Raw genomic sequence first — 25,299 nt, 5'->3', positions numbered from 1 at the left:
CTAATGTTACAGCGCCACTGCTGACTTGCTGACTGCGCAACTATTTTTTAAGCAGATTGCAACAATAATTGACATTCTCTGAAGTACCATTCCTGCTATAAGCTTCCTCAACAAATAAGTTACGAAAATAAATCAAACAAAATAGAATGGAGCTGTACTCCATACTCCCTCTAATTTATTTTTTTTAAATTGGGTGTGGATCTCTAAAGTCCATGCGCATCATTAACTTCTGAAAGTGAAAATTCTTCCTGCCAATCTTTTATTCTAGTTCCCTTCATGCCCCAATGAAATTAGGTCTCTCCCAATACTTAGTTGTCTTTTTCTACTATTGTACATCTTACAGTACACTGATCACCATCTTATAAGAGTTCCCGCACTAACACTGGATTTGCCTTATTTCCAGATCAGTAGCACGCTCATTCTTGTTGGACTGGACACGTATGTTGTAGGAAGTTTTCCCAAACATTTGTCTCTCCATTCTTTATGCTATCACTGTCCTAATCTACATTCGGTAAAGGTCCCAGCACAACTTCTTGGTGATGCTGGCATCTCTATTTTCTAGACAGATTTGCTACTCTACATTAAAGACCACTTAGTAATGGGAAGAAAGTACACTGAATTAAGCAATCGCAACCTTTTTGTTCATTACCTCTCGCTAGATTAATTGTCTTTAAACCCTCTGGGAAATCCTCTTAATCAATATCACCACATCATCATCATCATCTTTCCTTCCTTTTCCATCTTTTCTGAACACCTCACACCCAGAAATATTTAATATTCAGGCCCATCCTTCCCTGCACCAGACTGGTCATGGCCACATCACATTTCATCATGGCAATTTGCAACTGTAACTTGCAATTTTTATTATTATATTCTATGTTCACATACATGGACAGTATTCCGATTTAGACTTCAGTACTTTCTGACCTACCTCAACTTAACCTTATAATTTATTCTCTAAACTGTGGTTGCCTGTCAGTCTCTAAGTATTTTGTGAGGTGTTGTACTCTGCACTAATACTGACTCATGATCCCAACTCTGGAACCCAATCCTAGCTCCGTGAGGGTGCAACATCCAAATTTTACTGGCGCCATTTTGCCCAGAGGCCCTCCTGGACTATCTTTCCAGCCATTCATTTACCTGCCTCATTCTTCGATTTCTGGACTCACTGGAGCAATCTGGAGGTTACTGCATTTGAGGTTCTGATTGCTAATGATGTGGAGGCACCAGTGTTGGACTGTGGTGGACAAAGTTAAAAATCACACCAGATTATAATCCAACAGGTTTATTTGAAAGTTTGTACTTTCAAATAATGTTCAACCTAGCTCCCTAAATTCTGACTGCAGGACCACATTGGTACCAACTGGTACAAAGAGCAGAACAGACCACAACTCCTGGATGTTCACTGCCTCCCAGAAGAATGTGGTGCTGACATCAATTCGCTCTCAAACACAAGGGAGACAGCATAACATCCTGCAGTTGTGTCAATGGCCACAGAAATATCCATCTGTCTCCCCTTTACCTAGCACCTCAAATTAACGAATCCCTAATCACTACTGCTTTTCACCTTCCACCTGTACAGCTGAACCATTCACACTGCCCTAAAATTGGCTCTGACAATTCTTGAGGAACCAGCAACCTCCAGAACAGAGAATGTATTTGACAGCAGAACTGCCAGCTTGTTTCTCTCCAACTGTATGGCAGTCACCAGTTTCTTTTCTGCCTCCAGACTTGTAAGCTACTGTGTGACCAACTCACTGAACATGCTATCCACACAACACAGCTTCACAGATGTGCTATAACGATTCCACACCCACCCAAGCTCTGAAAGCTAATGCACAAATTTCTACTGCTGGCAGCACATGTGGTTTTCTAGGCCATCAATAAGTTCCAATACTTGACATTTTTACAGGCTACACATTTCACTCAATTGAACTAAGCCATGTCTTAAACTTACTTCCTTTACTTTGGATTACTTATATTACTGAATATTAGCCCTAAATTTCCCTCATTTTTGCTGCTACCAATTTTCTGTTCGAGTCATACCTGGCACACAGTAAGGTGGCTGTGGTTGTTGGAGGTCAGTCAGCTCAAGAACATCTCTGCAGAAATTCCTCAGTATAGTTGACTAGGCCCAACTATCTTCAATGGTCTTCCTTCCATCACAAGGTCAGAAGTAGGGATGTTTACCAATGATTGCACAGTGTTCAGCGCGTGTCATGACTCCTCAGATACTGAAACAATCCATGTTCAGGTGCAACAAGATCTGGACAATATCCATGCTTGGGTGGACAAGTGGCACGAGTGTCACACAAACATCAGACGATGACCATCACCAATAAGAGACAATCTAAACACTTAACATTCAATCATGTTACCATCAGTGGAGCCTCCACAATGAACATGATTAGGGTTACCACTGACCAGAAACTGAACTGGACTCATCATATAACAGCAGTGGCAAAAAGAAAAAGTTGCAGACTAGGAATACTGTGGTGTGTAACTCACGTCCTGACTCCCAAAAGCCTCTCCACCATCTCTAAGGCACAAGTCAGGAACATGACGAAATACTTCCCATTTGCCTGGATGAGCACAACTCTAATAACATTCAAGCAACTTGACACCATCCAGGACAAAGCAGCATGCTTGGTGCCAAATCCACAAGCATTAATTCCCTCACCACAGATGCTCAGTTGCAGCAGCAAGAGACACTGCAGAAATTCAAAGATCCTTAGATAGCACCTTCCAAATCTATGATCACTTCCATCAAGAAAAGACAGGAGAAGTAGATACATAGGAACACAACCACCTGCAAGCTACTCACCATTCTGACTTGGAAATATTTCACCGTTCCTTCAGTGTTGCAGGTTAAAATCCTGGAATTGCCTCCCCACGGACTGCAGTAGTTCCAGGAGACAGTTCACCGCCATCGTCTCAAGGGCAATTAGGGATAGCAATAAATGCTGGCTAGCCCGCTTACTTCAGCTATTAAAAATGCTTTTTCTAATTCACTATCATTTAAACATTGTCCCAACAGCACCCCTTTCTTGCCAATGATTTTCTGAGATGCGACTGTTGTTATTCTCTTGAACTTAATGCTGGCCATTTCCACCGAGCTGAATGCTGAGCTATTTGAATTCCCAAGCAAGTGGTTTAGGCATTGAGCTTCCACCCCAATTTATACACACACTCTCAGAGATGCTCCATCACAGGTCTAATGTCTTTCAGGCTCCCAGATAAAACATGCTTGCTGCTTGTGATTTCATTGTTTGCAACATTTGCCAAGAATGCATCCCTTCTGAACAGTGAGACCGTACTGCACCCTGAGGCTCTCCTAGTTAGTCATTCATTGGCCTCAGTCTGCGAACTCATCCAAACACTTATTGCTACGTCATGCTGTTTCTCAATGTAACTCTCACCCTCCCTGATCTACACTTGTGCATTCCTCTGATTCTTAGCCTTATATGCTCCACACTCAAGTCCTCTAGCTCTAAATGATATTGCCCCTCCCACCTCCTCCAAACTCTTGTCTGACTCAGGCCAAATGGCCTGGAATTGGCAAATCTAAACTGTCTATTCGTTCATTTTTTGCACGGAAAATCTCCTCAGCCAATGCTCTGATCACTGCTCTAATAGCTCCTCTTTGATTCTGTGATCCATTTTTGCCTGAATAATACAGAAAAACTGCCAAATGCAATTCGTTACTGGTTTTTAAAAAACCCTCCAGATTAGGTAAAAACCCTAAAACAGAGTTAAATCCAACATTTCAAACTTCAATAGATTTACCTCCGCTGACTACAGATGACCAAGTCCCTGCTGAAGGACTGTTTCGTGGAACAGGAGCAGAAATATCTCCAGACACATTGTGACCTATGAAATCTGAACCTGAAGACACGCCAGTTCGACCAGAAGGACCTCTATGTCGAGGATGGCGCTGTGCCTTCGGAGACATTCGTGGAGGACCTTGATGACAAAACAAAATGCAATTAATATTAATACATGGAAAATGGCATACAAAATGAGACTGATAATCTCCAAGTTTAGGCTTACAGACTGGGAGTTTCCTAATACCTTTGCACTCACATGTAGCTTGCAGAATTAGGGTGCTCAGAAGATAACATTACTGTTCGTAGAACCTCAGACTTTTATTGCTGCTCTTTACGGATCTGAACCATTAAAAAAAGTCTGAATCTGCAGATTTACTTAGAATGTCCAGTACTGAAATAGGCTGCCTAGCCCGGATGATCTGTGCAAGACTCTTTCCCCCAAAAATACTCGTCGCATCCTACTTTATGTAATGTCAACAGGGAGTACAGAGGTGTGAAATTCACCTTATAGATCATAAAGGCCTCAAGTTCAAAATTCAATGGCCAAGTATAATGGGTAATAGAAATCTGTAAATGGACATAGCCCAGGAGACGGAAAATAACTTCAGCAGAAAAGCAAATGATTCTTATTTACTACATCGAGCGCTCTGAAAGTATACAGATGAAACAATCACAAAAGACTCAGACTCAGTGACGTTCTCCAGAAAGCTTGCTATAATCATCGCCTAGTCCATAATTCATATTAATAATTGAGGGAATCTTTAGGGAGCTTAAATTTGTATAGGTAAAGTAATTAAAATGCTGGATGTTATCTCACCCTTGAAACCTTCATGGTTGACCCTGCACAGCAACTGGCACAGACCTATCTGCCTGTTTGTAGATGGGAAAGCAACATTCCTTGTACAGCCCATTCTTATGCTCACTTATTATACATTTGCACATCTCAGCGAGTGCATTAATTAGCTGTAATCAGGACTGGATACTCACCAAATAATTTTTCTTCCCCACCAGTTCAGAAGTATAACAGCACCGACAACCAATTACATGGTGTATTAGCTCTCTTTTTAGAGTAATACTTTATACAATTTAGAATATGTGCTATTTGACCGATTCTTCAGCAATCTGAAAAATCTCAATATTGTTTGCAAAGCTTTCACTCCAACTACAAGCATCAACTTGTTGTACATATAAATAACCCTACATCTCCAAGTTAAATGTCTTTCTTACCATTGGAAAATTAACCATTTTCAAATATTTAGTACTCAGAATAGAAACCATTAAATCCTTTCGGCTCTAATTGTCCAGAGGTAATTTGTTTCGATGACATACCACATGTAAGAAATGCTTAAGCAGCCATAAACATGCAGTAAAGCTGTGATACAAGCTGGCCCCTCAAGCAGCCACATAGCAACATCTCAAAATATTAACTTTACAAATAAATATAGTTTTGCACACAAACAGTAACAAGTGCACTGTAAGCAGTTTTAGCTCAAACGGTTACAAGATCACCCAAATTCATGTAAAATGACTGCACCTAAGCTAACCTGCAAGTAGCATGGAGAATATTACATAATCAGATCCGCTCAATCAGTTATGATTGAAGGCCTATTGAGGTCAGCCAGCTAACATTTTCAATTAAAAACTTTAAACCTAAAAAGTAACATCTCTGAGAAAAAGTTTTTGCTTCAGAATAAAATGTTTAATGTTTCTCTATATAGATGCTGCCCAGCATGCTGAGCAAGCCAGTGTTTTAATATTTTTGTTTCATTTCCAGCACAGTCCTTTGGTTTGGCTTTGTGTTTAAATTCTCATCGTCATTGCCGCTCGAGGAAATGTTCAGAATGTTACAGCGGAAATTCCTATGAAGTGGTTAGTTTAATAAGTGGTTAAATAAATTGCATCACTTTAGAATTAATTGCATAAAATTTGGGAGAAATGAGGTAGATCCTAAAGTAGTGTAAAATTTTATTTAGATCCTTTTGAATGTTTTTATTCCTGACAATACCTAAACATTAAAATAATGGCTAATTCTACAAAATGAAGTGTCCAAGGTACTTTTTTGAAAAGCGGAAGTTGCATGCCAAACTGGACTGGTCACTGATTAGTTTATGAAGCAACGATCTCTGATCACTTGCTGTTGAGACAGTTATACACAATTTCCACCACTAAACGAACTTGCACATAGCATAAATGATTAAGTCTCACAATCAGTGTCACATTAAAATAATCTTACTTGAATGTCAGAAGAAGCCCGTTGGATTTTAGGTAATTAATTTTTCAAGGCAAGTTGCGTAAGCAACATGCAACCATTGATCATCTCACACAACCGTCTTAAATACATATTTATATAAATGCTCATTTCCGATGATAAAGATATGTATTTCAAGAAAGCTGGTTACGGACACGGTAATAGCAAGCAAGAAGGATTAAACATGCTTAGCTTTCAAATGTCATACATGTTGCAAGTTAAGAAATAAAATAGAATATTATACAACAAAGAAATTGAACAAACATATATGGAAGGACTAACTGTGGTACCTTCTGAAGACATGCGTTTAGGCATAGTAGAGACAGGAGCTGGAGAACCATGAGCAGAGGGGTGAGACGGAGGCCTTGAAGGCCGTGAAGGGGGCCTGGAGGGCGGCCTGGTAGGAGTGGCTGCCCGAGGTGGAAGAGAGTTGGGAGCTGACTGATAGCGAGAAGGTGGGCGTGAGGAAGGAGATGGGCAAGGCGAAGGCCAGGCAACACCTGACAGAACAAATGATATAAAGGAAAGTAAAAACTAAAGAAAAATATGGGAATAAGTAACAAAAAAAATTATATACACTTCACAAGACAATAAATAATAAAATAATTCACAATTTTTGTCAACATTTCAAAACATTGCACATTTAAAAATAAATGCAGTATACACAGTATACTGGCACAAGGAGAGAAAAGTGAGTGTTTTAAAATATCTGTATCTCAGCTTTTTTGGGAAGCAACACAGAGCTTTTAATTTATTTTAAAATGGAAGCAAGATGGGTTTTAAAAGCAAGCACTTCTAATGTGCATTAAGACTTCCATACTTAATAAATCAGTCATAATCTGACTTTTTTTCCTTGTTCTGAGGTGCTTTTTTAAGTCGTGTTTCATGAACCACACAATGTGATATGTTAAAAACGTTCTATAAAAATATTTAAGAAATATTGTATTTGCAGTAACATTTGGCTACACAAAATATCACTGGATTCAGTACTGTAAATACACAAATCAATGTTTGTTAATTAGGAGAGATATTCATTATCACAGAAATTTGGGAGATCATGGAAAAATGGTCTCTACAAACGGGTACTGAATAATAGTGATTGCTAAGTTCCTTCAACTGATGGCAAATGTAGAATACAAAAAAATGCCGAAGTGTTTTTTTTAGTGTAAGCGGCAAGTGTTATCAATGTAATTTTTTATTTTGCTAACAATATTTAGAAGTTACAAAACTGCAATGAGAGAGGACGAAACAACTCTAAGTTAACGGTTTAGAGCTCAGCAGGCTAAGACTGCCAACAATAAAGCATAGAACACCTCAATTCATGTTCTTAATACCAAAATAAAATACTCCACACCATCTGACATAACCAAAATGTGAAGAAAAGCTGCATCCACTTCGGTTCCCAATTTATCAATGTTCCAACTGGTGGTCTTTTTTTTCCTAATTCTCAAATCAGCCGTCTTGTGAATAACAAATAAAAATGAATTCTAAATGCTGTGCTTCATTCTTAATGGATGAAAGGCAGTTACTTGACACAAAACTGTAACGGGTGAACCTACTGTGCCATACATTATCCTTTTAACGGATAGTTGTTACAACAATAAATTCATAGACTAGTTTTTTTTTAAAAAAGTGTTTTGTCCTAGGAATGAAACACCTCAGCCTCAAAAATCAATAATTGTTGTAAACATTAGAATACAGATGGATGATTTGACTTTCCAATTTCATAATTAAGATTCACTCATATTGTTCCTTTATAACAAATAGCTTAAATAAAGACTTCAATTTCATTGAACTACTTCTGTTGCTTGCTGTGTTTTCAACCCTTGATATTGCCTACTTAATATCTGAGAAACCAAAGCGAATTCAAATAAATTTTGTTCGGTAATTTTATAAGCTCTTAAGGTTCAGGTATATGACCAACTGTGCTCTAATTCACATGGATCATCATGTCAAATTAAATTGGCTATGGGATAATTAAAATTTTGAGGTGTTCCCAGATCTTGCACAGCAGCTGTCTATGGCACTGAAAGTTCACAGACTGCAACTTCAGTTATGCAAGTCAGCTAATTTCAAACAGTTTGGTACTGAAATATTTCAAAGCACACTAATTTGTCTGCAATAAAACAATGTACATTAAATAGTCAAAGCCATGTGTGTTTTTTTTATATATATCTGAAGACTTCAGCTAAAACTCCTTTGTGGCTCATAATTACCTTGACTGTACTTGCAAGAGAAGTGAGGGAATTCCAAAAGAATAAATTTCAGGACAGATAATTGAAAACAACTGCGATGAAAATTAAATTTTAAGATATCATGTATAATCACAGAGCACTCCAGAGAACTTTTAGTTTACCATAGGCACAGAAACTCGTCCTTAGAGTATATCAAAAATGTACATTTACCATGTACTTCTGTCCATTTATACTTGGATTATACTTGTGCATTTATAAATAATCATGCTAGATGTAAGCATACCTCTCAGCTCCATCAATATGTTCAAATGCTTCTTGTACTACAGAAAGCATGCCATATACAAATAAGAAGTCAGCTATTGTGGAGCTACACTGACCCCAAGTGAAAACCAAACAGCCTTTTTCTTGAGACCAATTTGGATTTAAATTTACGCAAAATCATTGTATAATTACACAGAATTATACATTAATGGATTTTAATAACCTTAATACATTCTGCCGCATCCATTTTAAAGGGCTCAGGATTTCTAACAGACTAAGTAAAAGACCTATCTATACATTTTCCAATATTTTGGTTCTACTGACTGCAGAACCAGTGAAATTTCAGATTGCATTGCCCACATGTACAACTAGCATACTTGATAAAGGTCTCCTTCTTAAATTGAGGTAAATACTTGCCTCCATTAACAACTCTTTGGTCTGTCCCAGAATTAGGACTGTAATCCGTTGTATGAGATCCCGCCCGGGACGGTGGTGGGCCCGAGCTGGACTGTCCAATCCTTGGTGAATGCTGTCTTGTACTTCCCCAAGACATTCCATCCCTATTCCTTTGTCCTGGTGGAATGTACTTATTCTCCCTACATAAAAAAAGAACATCATTGATCTAAAAATAAAACATAGTTAAGCAATATTGCACTGCATAAAATGAACATTTAAACCATATACCCTCTAGTTACCATTACTTAAGTGTGAATTTGAATGGGGATGTGGTGGAGTATTCAATCATTGGGAAGACAAGTTGTAACTTCACCCAAAACTTTCAAACTTGACCTTCAGATAAGTAGGAATGAAGTCTTGAATGGTTACTTTTCTACCACCTGATTGCAAAAAAGAACAATTATTGTATTCTTAACTGCTGTTTTGGCTATCAGGACCATGTAAAAGAATAAACCTAGAATTGTTTCATTATTTGTTTCCTTGATAATCATTGTTGTAATACATTATTTTAATGTGTGATTATAAGTATATTTTGTACAGGACAAAAAAATTGACATTTATAATAATCAAAATGATTTCTCCAAGATGACTCAAATAGAGGGATTAAAATACATTCTTTAAATTTCATCATATTCTGGTTTAAACCATATATGCATAAATACATCATTGACTCTTTACTTTTATCATACTGGGGAGGTCAGTTTCAAAACAACAGGATAGTCACTTAGGACAAAGACAAGATTTGTTTTTACTTAGAAGGTTGAGAATCATATGAATTTTCTTCCCCATAGGGCTGTAGAAGCTCAGCCATTAAGTCTGTTTAGAGCAAAGATTGACAGATCTCTAAATATGAATTACATAAAGGGATAAAGGAGATAATGTGGGGAAAAAGACTTTGAAGGAAATGATCAGCCTTGGTACACTGAATAATGGAGCAAGCTCAACGGGCTGAATGATTTGCTTTGTTTCTCAGGATGGATGATACTCCACGTGAAGAAATATTAACCAGGGCAAGCTGCTAGGAGATCTTCATTTCCCCTTGTATAATTTCCCCTTGCGTTCTTCACATGCCTCAAAATAAATAAATCTGGGATAGGTCACTTTTGCTTAAGCTTTAGCCAAACTTTTGCTTCATGAGATTTAGGCTATAATCATAATTTTCCTGGATTTCTCCAGCTGGTTTTTCTGTCTGTTTACAAGACTGATTCCAGGGATGACATTATGAAGAGTGACCTGGTTGGTTAAGACTACATTCGTTGGAGTTTAGAAGAATGAGAGGGGAATCATTCAGGCACCTGTAAAACTCTAGCAGGACTAAACAGGATCAATGCAGAAAGGATGTTCTTGATGTTCAGGGGGTGCAGAACCAGAGGTCACTGCTTAACAATATGGGATAGGCCAGTAAAGACTGAGATGGGCAGGGGGGGGCAATTTCTTCTCTCTGCGTGGTGAGCCTTTAAAATTATCAGCCACAAAGTGGTGGAGGCCAAAACATTAAGTTTTGAAGGAGGGATTAGATACAAGAGATTTCCAATTTACAAATGCTTACATACGATCCCACATGGGGTGTCATTTTAAAGATCAACATACAAACATTGCCTGTACATATAAACAACTGGTTTATATTATCCTGTGTCATGTTCCAACATGTGCACAAATCAACTTACAAATGGACTCAACACCACAGAACCCATTTGCAATCCTTTAACACTTCTTAGGATTAAAGGGGTCAGAACATATGGGATGAAAGTGGGAAAAGTGTATCGAGTTGGATGATCAGCTATTATATTTTTGCAAGGTTTGTAGATCAGGTTGAGGTTTAGGCTGTAGGTTTGATATCCATACGTTTCATTACCTGGCTAGGCAATATCATCAGTGGCGATCTCCAAGTGAAGCGAAGCTGTTGTCTCCTGCTTTCTATTTGTATCTTTCTCCTGGATGGGGTTCTTGGAGTTTGTGGTGATGCCATTTCCTGTTCGTTTTCTGCGGGGTTGATAGATGGCATCTAGATTTATGTGTTTGTTTATGGTGCTGTGGTTGGAGTGCCAGGCCTCTAGGAATTCTCTGGCAGGTCTTTGCTTAGCCTGTCCCAGGATAGATGTGTTGTCCCAGTCGAAATGGTGTTTTTTTTCACTCCAACCACAATGCCATAAACAAACACATAGATCTAGATGCCATCTATCAACCCCTCAGGAAACAAACAGGAAATGACATCACCACAAACCCCAGGAACCCCATCCGGAGAAAGATATAAAGAGAAAGCAGGAGACAATAGCTTCGCTTCACTTGGAGGTCGCCACTGATGATATTACCTAGGTAGGTAATGAAACGTATGGATATCAAACCTACAGCTCAGCGAGCAAACCTACACCCTAAGCTATTATATTATTGAAAGGCAGAACAAGATCTGAGGGCTGAATGGCTTACTCCTTCTATTTTCCATCTTTTTGTGTGTTACTGAAAGCTAGGCCCAACATTTTGAATTAAAAAAATGTTTCTGCACTATTATTAACTCCCATACTTCTTTGTTTATTTACTCAATCCACCTTGGGCAGATCTCCATTCATAACTTTGCACTTGGCTTTAATATTCTTGTTTAGGACTAAACATGTCATTCTTAATGTGGAATTGAATTGTATCCTGATCACTTCATTCCCCAGAGAATTTTTGACAATAATTAAACACTGCAGAATACAACATCTGTATAAGGAGCGTCGCTCCGAAAGCTAGTGTGCTTCCAATAAAACCTGGTGGACTATAACCTGGTGATGTGAGATTTTTAAACTTTGTACATCTGTACAAAAGTGCGATAGTACCTGGGGGTTACAGCATGGCTCTCTTTTTCATTGGGAGATCTTTGTACAGCCGTGTATTTCTCCTCTTCTGTCCTTTCATCATTTTCTAATGCAACTCTTGCCTTATATTGGGCACTTGATTCTATTTCTTCAGCAAGTTGAGCTGCTCTAGCTTCACGTCGTAAAAATTCTTCAGAATTATCCCTTTCCAAAGGTACTCTATGTGTGATACACAGATAAAATAAGTTGGAGAAAACCACAACCAAAAAAAAGTGATAAAAATCTTTAGACCTATTAAAAGTAATATGAAGCAAATCTGATTTTAAAAATAATTGCTGTAGAAAACAAAGGAACACCAAGAAAGTTAGAACTGCAAAAAACAAAAGTATAAAATTAAGAATATTCCCTTTTATAGGGCAAAAAAATAGAAAGGTTATAATAAATATATTTGTCTTAAAGCTGGTAAAGCGGGGCTAAAAAATGTGAAACTAACATTCACTCACAATCAGGAAATTATAGTGGAGTCCTGTCATACTGGGTAGCAGATCTGGCTCCATGGTATATATAAATAGAAGTTGTACGTTACTTTAGCCAAATAGAATTTATGCTCAACTTTTTCAGCTTCTTTTTAAAAAAAATCATTCTTTTAAATATGATGACAAAGAAAAGAAGTGGATTTATAGCCAGTTTTCCACTATGCTATTCACATTCAATTTTTTAAATCTTGAAAAGAGCTGTCAAAGCGTAAAAAATAAATGGAAGGCTTTAACAGCATTATAAATAATGAAACCCAAATAATTACCCAAGGTGTTCAGTGAAATCTGTGCACTTACGTATATGAGGATAAACTACTGTCATAGGTGGATCTCACGCCATAAGTTTCCTCATTAAATCTGAACATATCATTGGGATCCCAACCATTAGACTGAGGTAAGAAAGAAAATTTTTTTTAAACCAGCAAGAAACTGTACCAACAACTTATTTTTCAACACAAAAGGTTACACATCCTTTCAGTGTCATAATCAATTTTTAATAAATATTAGTTTACAAGTAAAAGGCCAGCCGAATAATGATCTCAAATGGAGATCATACCTTTCTTGATAGCCAACAAAAATATCACTTCATAAATGAAGAAATGATCAAGATGTTCATGCACCAAGTTACATTTAATTCCTTGGTCCCTAGCAAAATCTACAACAGTAGTTTGAAATGAAAACAGGACTGCAATGTAATATTACTGATGTAGACTGTGCTTGTAGCAGTGATTTATATGAAATTCACTTCAAATGCTTCTTGTTTGCTTCACAAGCACATCGGATTAAAGATTAAGTAAAACTACAGCAGAGTATCACACATCCACAAAAATTCTGAAACTACAAGCAGCAGAATATTCAATATTTTTCCAACTGCACAAAGTTGTATAACTGAAGAACTCACCAGTTAATTTCAAAACTAAATAAATATAACTCCTTAGATTTATTTGTGGAAAGCATTCAAATATCTTCTGAACAATGACTCTCATACTATGTCAGAGCTAATAGGCTTCTAGTTCCCAAAGGTGATTCAAATTGAAAACAGTGAGCCAACTATACAGAGAGCTTGGCCACAGTCTAAATATGTTATTTCCTTCCTAAAAAAGGTAACAATGATACAACACAAGTAAGAAACAACTTAATATATTTTGGTTTTTTTTTGGTCGTTATCTAAATTCAGAATTGAAAGAACTTACCACGTCTGATTCCAGAGCTTCCAAATCTTCATTGGTGCCATCACCACCATCCCATGGTTCTAGATCTTTGTCTTTATGTTCACCATTTAGTCTTGAGCCTATGGCAGCATCGGTGAAAGCATCTGAAACAGTATTTTTTTTAAAAAACCATTGTATTAATCTGCAGCATCAAAATTTTAAACAGGTTCACAACTAAATTACTTAATTTTATGGAAACAAATGCTGCTCCAAAATATTAGCTTGAGACCACAGTAATAGCTAATGGATAAACAAGTTTATACCAAGTCTAAAAAGACACTTTCAGGTGATAATTAATGCTTGCATTTCAAATTAAGCATCAGTAGGAAATTCACGTTTAGAATTTTCATGTACTCAAATTTAAGAGAGTGTGAAAAGGTTGCCCTTGGGTATTAACATATACTACCAAACGGAAGATACAGGTTTGACTATAATCTCTTTTAGTTTCCAAACATTGCCATGCTAGGCAAGAAATTCTGGGCAGAAAGCAAGGCAGGCCCAATAGGAAAAAGTTGGGTCAAGGAGATGAATTGTTGCAATCATGTGCTTTCTATTTGTTACTCAAAGACTGAAAAAACAGACTGCTGCCCACTTGTCCACAATGGCAGCCTAAAACCTTGAAATACCTCAGATAAATGGGTCAACAAAAGCTTTCAACAAAAAGATGTTTAAGTGCAATTCTGAAAAATACTAAAATATTACATCTATGATATCAGATCTGATCAGTTGTCTAAATATGTCTTGTGCCTGCACATACACTATAACTAAACCAAGATGTGAACATGTGACTGAGGAAAATATGCATGAAGCAAGCAAAATCAGTTCTCTCTTGTAAGTTGATCATTTCAACTCTGAAGTTCATACCATCTTTTTTTGTACAGCATGAATTTTCACCTATTGGTTTCTGCAGATTTGCAGGAGTATCACCGAGTGCTCCAGGATGAGTGAATAATGCGACCTATTTTGCTGATAGATCCTACATATTACAGAACACTAAGAGCAACCTCGGATGACAATCCCCATCTTCCTAAAAGTGAAATATCGAGCTGCCGTTTTGTACTTTGCAAAATGTCAGTTAAGATGGAAACAGTACAGAAAGTGCAGCCATTGCAGAGATATCAACAATTTATTTAACAACGCATAGTTCAAGGATGATCTAGATTGTCATCAGTTGATCTCAGTAAGAGCTGCACTTAAGAGGACTACAATTAGTCATATTACCAAGGCTCAGCACAAAGACGAGGAAATGAAAGGTGATCCATGTATCATATTCACAGACAAAGGCTCAAAACATACTAGTAACTACGTGTGTATAGAGTCAAGGGAAATCAGTATGTTCATCAAACAAACTGCTATTTCCTATGAAAGAGCAGGTAGGAAAAATACCAGTTTACATCTGTGGTAACAGAACACAAAAGGAGCTCTTTTGTGGCACAAACTATTCATAACACATGGATATATTTTTATTTGATGCATCACTTGTTTCCACAGAACAGATGAGATAACTACACAAAATATTCTAATACAAAAGAGCCTTTTCATTTTTATAAGGAATGTGCCAGATCTTTGAAAAAACTATTTATTCAATCTAATTACTTTGCCTACCCCTGCTCCTCAACATTTTACCAAATTTTATCCACTTACAGATCAAAAAGGGTCATGAATTCTAACTCAATCAATTTCAGTTAAACTGCTTAAAATAAATTTCCATAGCTGCTCCTTTCATTTCTTTGAATGTTTAAACATTGTTTATATTTACTGGCCTGCAAATTTTATTCTTCACTTCATTTAAAAACCCCTCAATTTTGAACATTTCCTACAAATGTTTTAAACTTCTTCCAAAAATAGCCCCAGTTCCTTTGCTGGATGGTTATCTGGCAAGCATCTAATTCTAATATACTGAATTACTCGAGACTTGCGTACTGAAGTCATAACTGTCAGCAGTGTCATACCTGAAACATTTGATAAGGATCATGGGAGACTGCTTCACAAACTCTGGCAAGCAGAGACACAAATGCAAAACCATACCATTTGTTGCAAACAGTTCATATATGTTACAAGGCAGAATAGATATGAACAGTAATTGATGGTCACAGTAAGGGGCTCTTTTGTGGCACAATGGTAATGCCCCTACTCCAGACCAGGGAGCCTAGGTTCAAGTCTCACCTGCTCCAGAGGTGTGAAATAACATGTCTGAACAGGTTGCTTCAAAAAACAGAAATTAAAAAAAAGATTGATAGTCACAAACATGCTATTTTCTTCCAGGCATGCAGTACCACTACTACATTGTTAATAATCAATGACCTGAATGGCTGTATTATTCACTCAAAACAGTGTTACTTATTTTCTGTTCCTAAAAACTGATTTTCCTTTCATTTTTGCTTGCTTCTTCGCCCTCTTTGACTGTTACTGTTACTTTTCAACGTAACTAACAAAAAATCCCACAAAAGTGCCACTTGCCTCTAAGTACCCACAACTCTTGAAATCCTATGTGTATTATTCTGTGATGACAGGCTACAAAAACTTTATAAAATGAAAAGAGACCTAAATTTGTAATTGTACAACAGTAAACTCAAGGATCCAGGATGGTGAAAAGCATAGCAAGGCACTGTGGAAGCTAACTGTGGGCTACATGACTGAATTTGTGTGGTTCTAACAACCATGTAAATAGGATTTTTGGTTTATAGTAAATTACACAGTGACAATGTAACTTTAAATAAGACCAACTGTTTTATGGACTTCATCTGCTAGAGATTGCCCATGATCTTTATTATTGTAACTACTGATTATGTTCCCACCTTCAGAAAGCAAAGCCCTTAGAAATACTACAGGAACAGTCATGTGATTTGTACAATCACTGAACATGCTAAAAAAGCTATAAACCTTTTGTCTCACTTCAGTAACATTAGAATGCCCTAACCATTGCTGGGAAAATGCATACAAATTGTATAATTTGTCTTCTGAAGAGTCACATTTGACTCAACTTGGTAATCCATTCCTGACCAGCTTTGCTGAGCATTTTCAGCACTGATTTTATTCCAAAAATTGTCTCTATTCTTTTTGGGTAGTAGAAATCAGTTGATTTTGTAAACTATTTTCTGAATCAACAGCGGTCTTCAGGGAGTGTTATTTATTTTAATAAATCCATTTAGGCAAACCACATTAACCTATTACTTATCAGCATAACATTACAATCAAAACAATGAGTGTTTAGAAAATTTGCTGGAAATGCTATAATTTATTTCAAAATATTTTTTTTCTTCTTTTTAATCATTAGTTTTAATAAGAAAAACTGAGATTTAAAGATTTTTTTCAAGATGCAGAAACGTTGCTGCATTGTTTCTATATTCCCCAGCTAAATGCTGATAATGCTTAAATTCACATCAAATTTTTTATTTGAATTGCTAATACAATTTGACAAATGTCATGGGATTTGTAAATGCCACTACCAGTATGAAGCTGTTGTAAATTTTTGTAAAAATGCGCTGCTTTGAGGAAAATCAATAATCTAAAAATAAACTCCTTTTCAGCTTATCAAATTAAAATAGTTCTTGTTGCTCAATCAGAAATTCAGAATAAATCAACTGCAAGGAATTGCTCATTAAATTGGAAGTTGTTTCCTACTTATAACTTTGTTATTGGAAGTAACATATAATATTTATACAAACAAATGCACAGTTTTATTACACACACACACACACACACACACACACACACACACACACACACACACACACACACACACACCACTCCAGTTTTAACTTGATGTGCACTAAGGTGAAGTTGATTCCACATACATTTCCCAATAAATTAAAATCAGTTCAGACTAAAAATCCAAATGATTGTTCTTAAAGCAGTTATTGACTATATTTAGTAGCTTTGAGCACCACTTGAATTTTAACATGCCATTTTTTCAAAGATGCACTGCCAGTTTAACATAGGTCACAAGCAGGTGTTAAGCTTAGAGTCAGTTTGAAATAAATGGGACAGTGTTAATATACATATATGGTAGAAAAACAAAGTAAACATCAGAATTACCTGTTTCAGATGGAACTACAGAGATCAGAAAGAGAAGGTGGAAAAAAGAAACAATAATCAGTAAACAAACATTTTAAGGATTATGAATAACCTGCCAGGCAGATATACTTAACTGTGACACAGACTTACTAAAACTATTGTGGATGGGGTCAAAGTGAGAAGATGATCATGCAGGAAACAGTTTTTCCACTTTCTACTAATGTCACAGCAGTGATCACAGCATATTAAAACAAGTTTCCTAATAGCATATTGCAATGTGAAGCAGAGTGAACACAAGTAGACAAGTGTTGGAGTGGGTGGGGAAGATATCAGTGAGCAGGGATCCAGGCAAAGTGAAGGACAAAGAAATAAAGAAAGGGACAGAGTGGGAGAGAAAGGAGATGGGTGGGGTGGGGGGAGAGAAGAGGAGAGAAAGGGAGGGGGGGAGAAGAGAGAAAGGGAGGGGGGGGAGAGAGGGGGAAGAGGAGGAGACAACTGAGGGGGGGGGAGAGAGAGGGGGGAGAGGAGGAGACAACTGAGGGGGTGGGGAGGAGACGACCAGGGGAGGGGGGGGGGTGACAGAGACGGACAGATGACAAAAATAACAAGCGAAAATTGATCTGAAACATGAAGATATGAACCAACAGTTGTTTGCCTATCTAGGAGCAAATTACTGCAGATGCTGGACTCTGTAGTGAAAACAACAAATGTTGGAGATATGTAAGTTAGCTCACTGAGCTTGAAGGTTTGTTTTCAAATGTTTTGTCACCATACTAGGTAACATCATTAGTGAGAGTTTCCAGTGAAACACTGGTGCTATGTTCTGCCTCTCTCTCTTTATAGTGTCTTGGTTTCTTAAGGTGGGTAATGCCATTTGTTTTTTTTCTTTTCAAGGGCAGGTAGATAGGATCTAAATCAGTGTTTATTGATGGAGTTCTGGTTAGAATGCCCCTTTTCGCATCAACTGACATCAACCTGGCCAACGAAACACTGGCATCACTACTAGGAAAACAAGGACCTCAAACACCAAACAGCATCAACTTCAAAGACAACATCCTCAAGCTAGTGGACCTGTGCATCACCATTCACTTCACATTCAATAGCAAAACCTACAAACAAGTCGACAGAACACTTATAGGATCACCAGTATCAGGGCTAATAGCAGAAGCAGTAATGCAGAGACTTGTTCAAGTTTCCCTCCCAACTATCCAACCCAAACTTTGAGTCCACTCCATTGATGACACCTTCTAGATGCAAGTTTGCTCACTGAGCTGGTAGAATCATTTTCAGACGTTTCATCACCATACTAGGTAACATCATTGGTGAGCCTCCAGTGAAGCACTGGTGGTATGGCCTGCTGTGTGTGTTTCGGTTTCCTTGTGACGGCGGCATCATTTCCAATTCTTTTTCTCAGGGGGTACCACCACTTACCACCCTGAGAAAAAGAAGAAATGACATCAACCACCCAAGGAAACCTTAACACAAATAAAAAGCGGGCCACACCACCAGTGCTTCACCAGAGACCTGTACACTTTATTAATCTACCGTTTGACCTTAATTGGTCCAAGACCCTTTTGAGAAGCTTATCGTTTGTTGTTTTGCGTTCTCAATCTTCTGAGCTAAATAAACCTATTCAGTCCAAAGAATATTGAGTCTCAAGTTATGATGCAGTATTCATTAATTTGTGATTAAGGTATTTTTCACAGCTTTTTAATATAATTTGTTAACTACTCTTCCATCCCATGAACCTTCCAGCTCTGCAAGCAAACTTACATCCAGTACCTCAACCTGAGCTATAAATCTTCTTAAAACTCGCTAGATGACAGCTTTGTGATCACGAAACGGAACAAATTAGAGGAAACATACAAAACCATAAACAATATTCTGACTGGCATAAAATTCACAAAAGAGGAGAACGACAACAGGCTCCCATTTCTAGACTTAACAGTTGAACATACAATTAACAGACAGCTTCAAACCAGCGTCTATAGAAAAACAAACATATACCAAATACTTAACTTCAGAAACAAATCATCCCAACACCCATAAACAGAGCTGTTTCAAGACATTATTTCAACGAGCTACATCACACTGCAGCACCCGAGAACTACAAAAAGAAGAAAAATATCTATAAGTTTTCAAGAAACAGGTACCCAATAAACACAGCCTGCCACTTCCTCAGAAGCGAACCCAAACAAGTAGACATAACGCAACCAAAAACTATAGCCACTTTAACTTACATCAAAGACATATCAGAAATGACTTCCAAACCACTCAGACCCTTTGGCATCATGGTAGTCCACAAACACACAATCAGCAACAAATGAAGTTACTACCCGCAAATCTAACATCATTTACAAGATACCATGCAAAAATGGTTTTAAAAAACACTACATCAGAAAAACTAGCAGGAAACTAGCCATTAAGATACATGAACACCAACTGGCCACCAAAAGACACGACCGACTATCACTAGTTTCTATACATATAATGACTTTGGCTGGGACAACACATACAGCCCTAGGACAGGCAAAACAAAAACGCACATGAGATTTAGAGGCGTGGCATTCTAACCAGAACTCCATCAATAAACACATCGATTTAGATCCTATCTACCTTCCCTTGAAAATAATAGAGCTGGAAATGACATCACCCACCTTAAGAAACCAAAACCTATAAATAGGCAGGATATAGCACCAGCCCTTCAGAGACTCTCACCTACTATGGTGACGAAATGTTTGAAAAGAATCCTTCAAACTCAGCGAGCTAACTTACATAATTATCAACCTGAGCTAAAACCCTTCTCACAAGTCGCTAGTGCTGAAGATCACAGCAGGTCAGAAACCATCAATGGAAACAGTGCAAGCTTATGTTTCGAGTCTAGATGACTCTTCATCAGAACTGAAGTGAGATGTGGAGGGGATAGCATTTATGCTACAGGTTTGGGGGCTGGGGGGGGGGGGGGGGGGGGGGGGAAAGAGGAGAGAGAAGAAGGGGGAGGAATGGGTCTACCATAGTGCCCCCATACCATCACCCGCCCAAAACTACTTCACATATGCTCACCCCTCCACACTTCACATCAGCTCTGTAGAGTCACCTAGACTCGAAACATTAGCTTGATCTCTCTTCATGGATGCTGTCTGACCTGCTGTGATTTCCAGCATTTATTGTTTGTCTGCTGTTTGCTCAGCTGTCAGAGAATCAACATTCATTGTATGGACCAATCCAAATCGCAAGACTGTTGATCGTTGGATTTTTCATTCACTACAACTTCTACACGAAATTCTTAGAAAATTTGATAGCTTCTAATAAACCAGTTAGTTTTTTTAATACAAACTATTCTTTTAAGGGTCAAACAAGAAAATGATCAATTTGTGAAAATTGATTTCAAAATGGAGTCCAACAAATTTCATATAGTACAACTGGATTTGGGACATAGGTACTTCACTTATGCATTTGTAAAAGAAAAAACAACCATGATTCTGCAATTTTTATGACATTACTGCTACATGCTGAAAAATTGAAAAATGATAAAAGCTATCAATTAGGTTTCTAATTTTCCAGCCAAATTGAAAGAGGGAGGGAATAGATAACTCTATTAAGTTGCTTCACTAATATATTCCAAATGCATCAAATCCAAGTAATTTAAATAGGCCCAGATATATCTACCTCTAACAATAATGCAGCATGACTGTTTTCGATCACCTATATTTGGAAACTGCTGCAGTATTTCTTCAGGGTTACATTTTTAGCTGGCTAGTCACTACTTTTCTTCAAAGTTAGAAGTGAGACATTTGCTGGTTGCATTGTAAATTCTGACTGTCCCAAATAATGAAACAGTCTGCGGTTGCTCACAAGTTCAGTACAGCATGCAGTGGCAAAGCACATTCAAACTACACAAATGCCAGAAAACACACTTCCAATACAACAAAAGTGGAACCACCTCGCTAAAATGGTATTACCAAGATACATCACCAACCATTAACATCTTGCGGGCTCATCTTGCCTAGAAACCAAGCATGTGTTGAAATTTTCATTATTTGCAACACTCAAATAGCTCAGCACCATCTACAACAAAGCAGTCTTCTAGATCAGCAACCCATGAACTTTCACCACTTGTAAGATTGTTACAGATGCAATGCAGCAAGATATGAAGTCTCCTTCAACACACACCTCAAAGCCTTCAACAGAAAATGTTGGGTCACAGCTGCACGGTCCTCTCCTGCCATTCACCATTCATTGTACATAGCTACGTCCTAGAATTTTTAAAACAGCATTGTAGCAGTACATGGACAGCAGAGACTGGAGGAAGCAACATGCATATTTAAGAAAGAAACTGGTTTGGGTATAGAGCAGGAATATGTCATTGAGATATAGAATTAACCCTGATCATGATGACTGGTAGAACAGGTTTGAAAGGCTAAATGGCCTACTTCTGCTCCTATTTTCCGTTTCTAAATTTGTTAGTTAAATCAGTTACTTCTTTTACCTTAAAATTCTTTACTAGAAAATGTGGAGTGACTGTTGCACTCCATTGCAGAGTAGCTAGATTTTTAAAATTCAATTTATTTATTAAAATAACCATTTAATATTGAAGACTTGGCAGAGGTGTGATTTGGGGTGGTTTCAGTCCACAGGGATAGTTTCTCTGCCCATTCAAGTCAGTGGATGAAAAACCCAGGTGGTAGTGACTTTGTAGCTTATATTCCTCAACACTTTTTGACTGTCATCCCTGCCTTCCTAATAAATGGAAGATAGACATACCTAGAGTTTAAAATGGTTATCCACAGAATTATAGGATGTGAATGCTATCAAACATTAAAAGTAGCAAATTAAAATACACAGCCTGTATTTTTAAGATCAAAGTATAATTGAACAGTACTTTGCAATCTCGTCTTTCCACCAACTAAAAGCATATTAAAAACTCATTCGCTACCAAGTTGGTCAAACAAGTCAGTGGTGCACACATTCTGAGAACAACACTTAAAAGCAAACAGATGCTGAAAGATTTTGCAGTTAAACTGCAATCTCAAACTGATTTTGGTTTTTCTTTTTGGAAAAAAATAGTAAATTAAGTGCCCAGTCTGTAAATTTATAAGATCAGCCAAACTGCAAGGTGAAATGCACTTTGTAAATTACCATTCAACATGATCATGGCTGATCCTTATCTCAACACTTTACCACAATACATTTTGGCACCTTCAGCTTCTAGAAGTCATTTATTTCTTAAACACATGCAGTGGCTTTGACTCCACAGCCTTCTATGGTAGAGAATTCCACAGGTTCACTGCTGTCCAAGTGAAGAAACTTCCCATTTTAGTGCTAACTGGCATGACACCTTTCTTGAAATTGTGACCCCTTATTGTATACATTCAAATGAGGAAATATCATTCCTACATTCAGTCGTTCCAAACCTTTCAGTATTTTGTTTAAATGAGATACTCACTTTCTTGCAAATTCCTGTGAATGCAGCCCTTTCAACCCAATCACTCATTAAACAAACCAGCCTTTCCAAGTCTAGTGAACACTGATTGCACTCAACCTAAGATAAATACATCCTCTTTTAGTTAACAGACTAAACCTGCACACAATACTCTAGGTGTAGTCTCAAGGGCCTGTCTTGCTCCAGCTGTACATTCTTGTTCTTGTACTCAAACCCTTGTGCGATGAAGCCCAACATATTATGTGTCTTCTCAACTACTTGCTGCATCCACCAGTTTCATTTCAATGATTAGTGTACAAGGACAACCAAGTCCCTTTGTACATCATTCCTCAATCCTTCACCATTTAAATAACTCTACCATGTTTGTGTTGAAACTGATTAAATGTTGTGTAAAGTGTTCTCAAAACTGGACGACTAATACGTTCTCACCAGTTTGGTTAAAGCTTCATTTCTATTATATGTATTGGGCCCACATCATTACTTAAGCTTTTCTCATCAAAAAAATCCTAACAGGTTTCCAATATAGTTTATTTTCTATGACCTCTTACATTTCTGTAACATTTCAGCAATATCTCAATCAAAAAAAAATCTCAAATGTTTAACTGCACTAAGATGTCATTTGGCCCATTGTATCTCCACCATTTTATTACTTAATGCCAAACTCTTGCCTTTTCCCCATATCTCTGCACACCAACTCTATCCAAAATAACCACCCAATGCCCCCTCAAATTACCCAACTGAACTTCCTCCACCAAGTTTCCAGATAGTGCATTCCATTTCCTAACTAATTTCTGTGTGAAAAAGATGTCCCGTTCTCCCCCCACTCTCACATCATCCTTGGTTAGATGGCACATCTATGCCCCTTTTTTCCATTGAGCAGGAATAGCTTCTCCCCACCAACTTCATCTAGCCTGTTCATCATTTTGAAAACCTCTATCATATCACTTTTCAGCTTTCTTCTCATGAAGAACAGTCCCAACTTCTTCAAACTATCCTCTGAACTGAAACAATTCCTGGAACAATTCTTGTAAATCCTTTCTGCATTCTCTCCAATGCGATGCCCATAACTACATACAATGTGCCAGATGAGATCAACATCACTAACTGCTTGTTCCGTCACCTTCAGTAATCTGCGCATATATACATCCAGGTCCCTCTGCTCCTGCAGCCCCTTTACAGTTGTACCCCATATTTTATATTGTCATTTTTCTGACCAAAATGTCATCTCTCTGCATTGAACCTCATCTGCCACTTATCAGCCTAGTCCACCAACATGTCAAAGTCTTTTTTGAATTCCATACTAACCTCCTCACAGCTTATAACTCTCCTCACTGAATGTTCTTTGATCATTATTTGATTTGTCTTTTGTAGATTACCTGCAATAATTTATACTTTAAAACTATCCCATCTTATGTGACTGGTTCTGAACAATATTGCTTCTATGCCACACACTTTTCATTTAAGAAGTTCCATAATTCAAACCTACATGGCCCCCGAAAGTCTTGCATATTCTCAGCAGAATTTCTTTAAATTCTCGACACAAGCAATCCTGTATTATCCATTACTACCATCCTGTTCTTGAATCATTTCACAATCACAGGTACACTCAAAAGCTATGATCTATTATCACGCACTGACAACCAAGGCAAAGGTTTCAATCAAAGTTACGCCCATGGCCATATAGATTTCTCATGTGTGTTGAAGTTGGTAGTTTATCCTATTTTATTTAAACTAAGATGCTCCTTAGTAATGTGTCCAACACTACTTCATATCACTTAATCTCCACTCATCACCCAAGCCTATCCATAGAAGTTCATTCTATAATCAATTACTTACTTTCATATTATCATCTCCATAAATTTGAGGGGACAGCCATTTTTTTCTGATTTGTCATATTTCTTGAAAGCTTAATTCTCACCCTTTAGTAGTTGCAAACATCAAAATATGCTTGGTCTCAACCTCTGATAATATCCAAAACTCATAGCTAAACAAGCAGCGATGTAACTCATTTATACCAAAAACACATCCTCTTGTCTTGGTTAGAAAGTTCCAGCACAAAAATGGGAATGTTGTTTCCATATGTAAGATGGCTCCAATATCTCTCACATAGACAAATCACTTGTCTTTAGTCACAACCACTCCAAATGGTTTATTGCTGCCATTTTGTTCATTCAATACACTTTATCTAATTTTACTACTGCTATCTCTAGACTTCAAATATTCTAAACTCATTTGAATAGTCACTGCAGTTTCTAATGATTCAAAAATGCAAACATTCTTAGCCCCTTCAGCCTTGTCCCTACAGTATTT

General features: G+C 37.5%; 1 protein-coding gene across 4 annotated transcripts in view; it reads right to left on the bottom strand.

Annotated features, from left to right (window-relative positions):
- atxn2 (ataxin 2) overlaps window positions 1-25,299 on the bottom strand; it is a 103,847-nt gene that overhangs the window by 28,103 nt on the left and 50,445 nt on the right. For 3 of the 4 annotated variants that reach the window (XM_060843605.1, XM_060843606.1, XM_060843607.1), the window contains 5 exons: window positions 13,512-13,633; window positions 12,616-12,707; window positions 11,804-12,001; window positions 8,949-9,127; window positions 3,787-3,963 (listed from right to left, as the gene is read on the bottom strand). In XM_060843605.1, the coding sequence (XP_060699588.1) occupies window positions 3,787-3,963; window positions 8,949-9,127; window positions 11,804-12,001; window positions 12,616-12,707; window positions 13,512-13,633 (768 nt within the window). Of the gene's footprint in view, window positions 1-3,786; window positions 3,964-6,365; window positions 6,576-8,948; window positions 9,128-11,803; window positions 12,002-12,615; window positions 12,708-13,511; window positions 13,634-25,299 lie in introns of all 4 variants that reach the window. The other variant, XM_060843608.1, reaches the window with a different exon arrangement.

This window comes from Hemiscyllium ocellatum, chromosome 24 (genome assembly GCF_020745735.1).
Source record: "Hemiscyllium ocellatum isolate sHemOce1 chromosome 24, sHemOce1.pat.X.cur, whole genome shotgun sequence".
Taxonomy (NCBI): domain Eukaryota; kingdom Metazoa; phylum Chordata; class Chondrichthyes; order Orectolobiformes; family Hemiscylliidae; genus Hemiscyllium; species Hemiscyllium ocellatum.
Note: the sequence above shows the minus strand (reverse complement) of the source record. Positions and strands in the feature narration are given on the sequence as shown.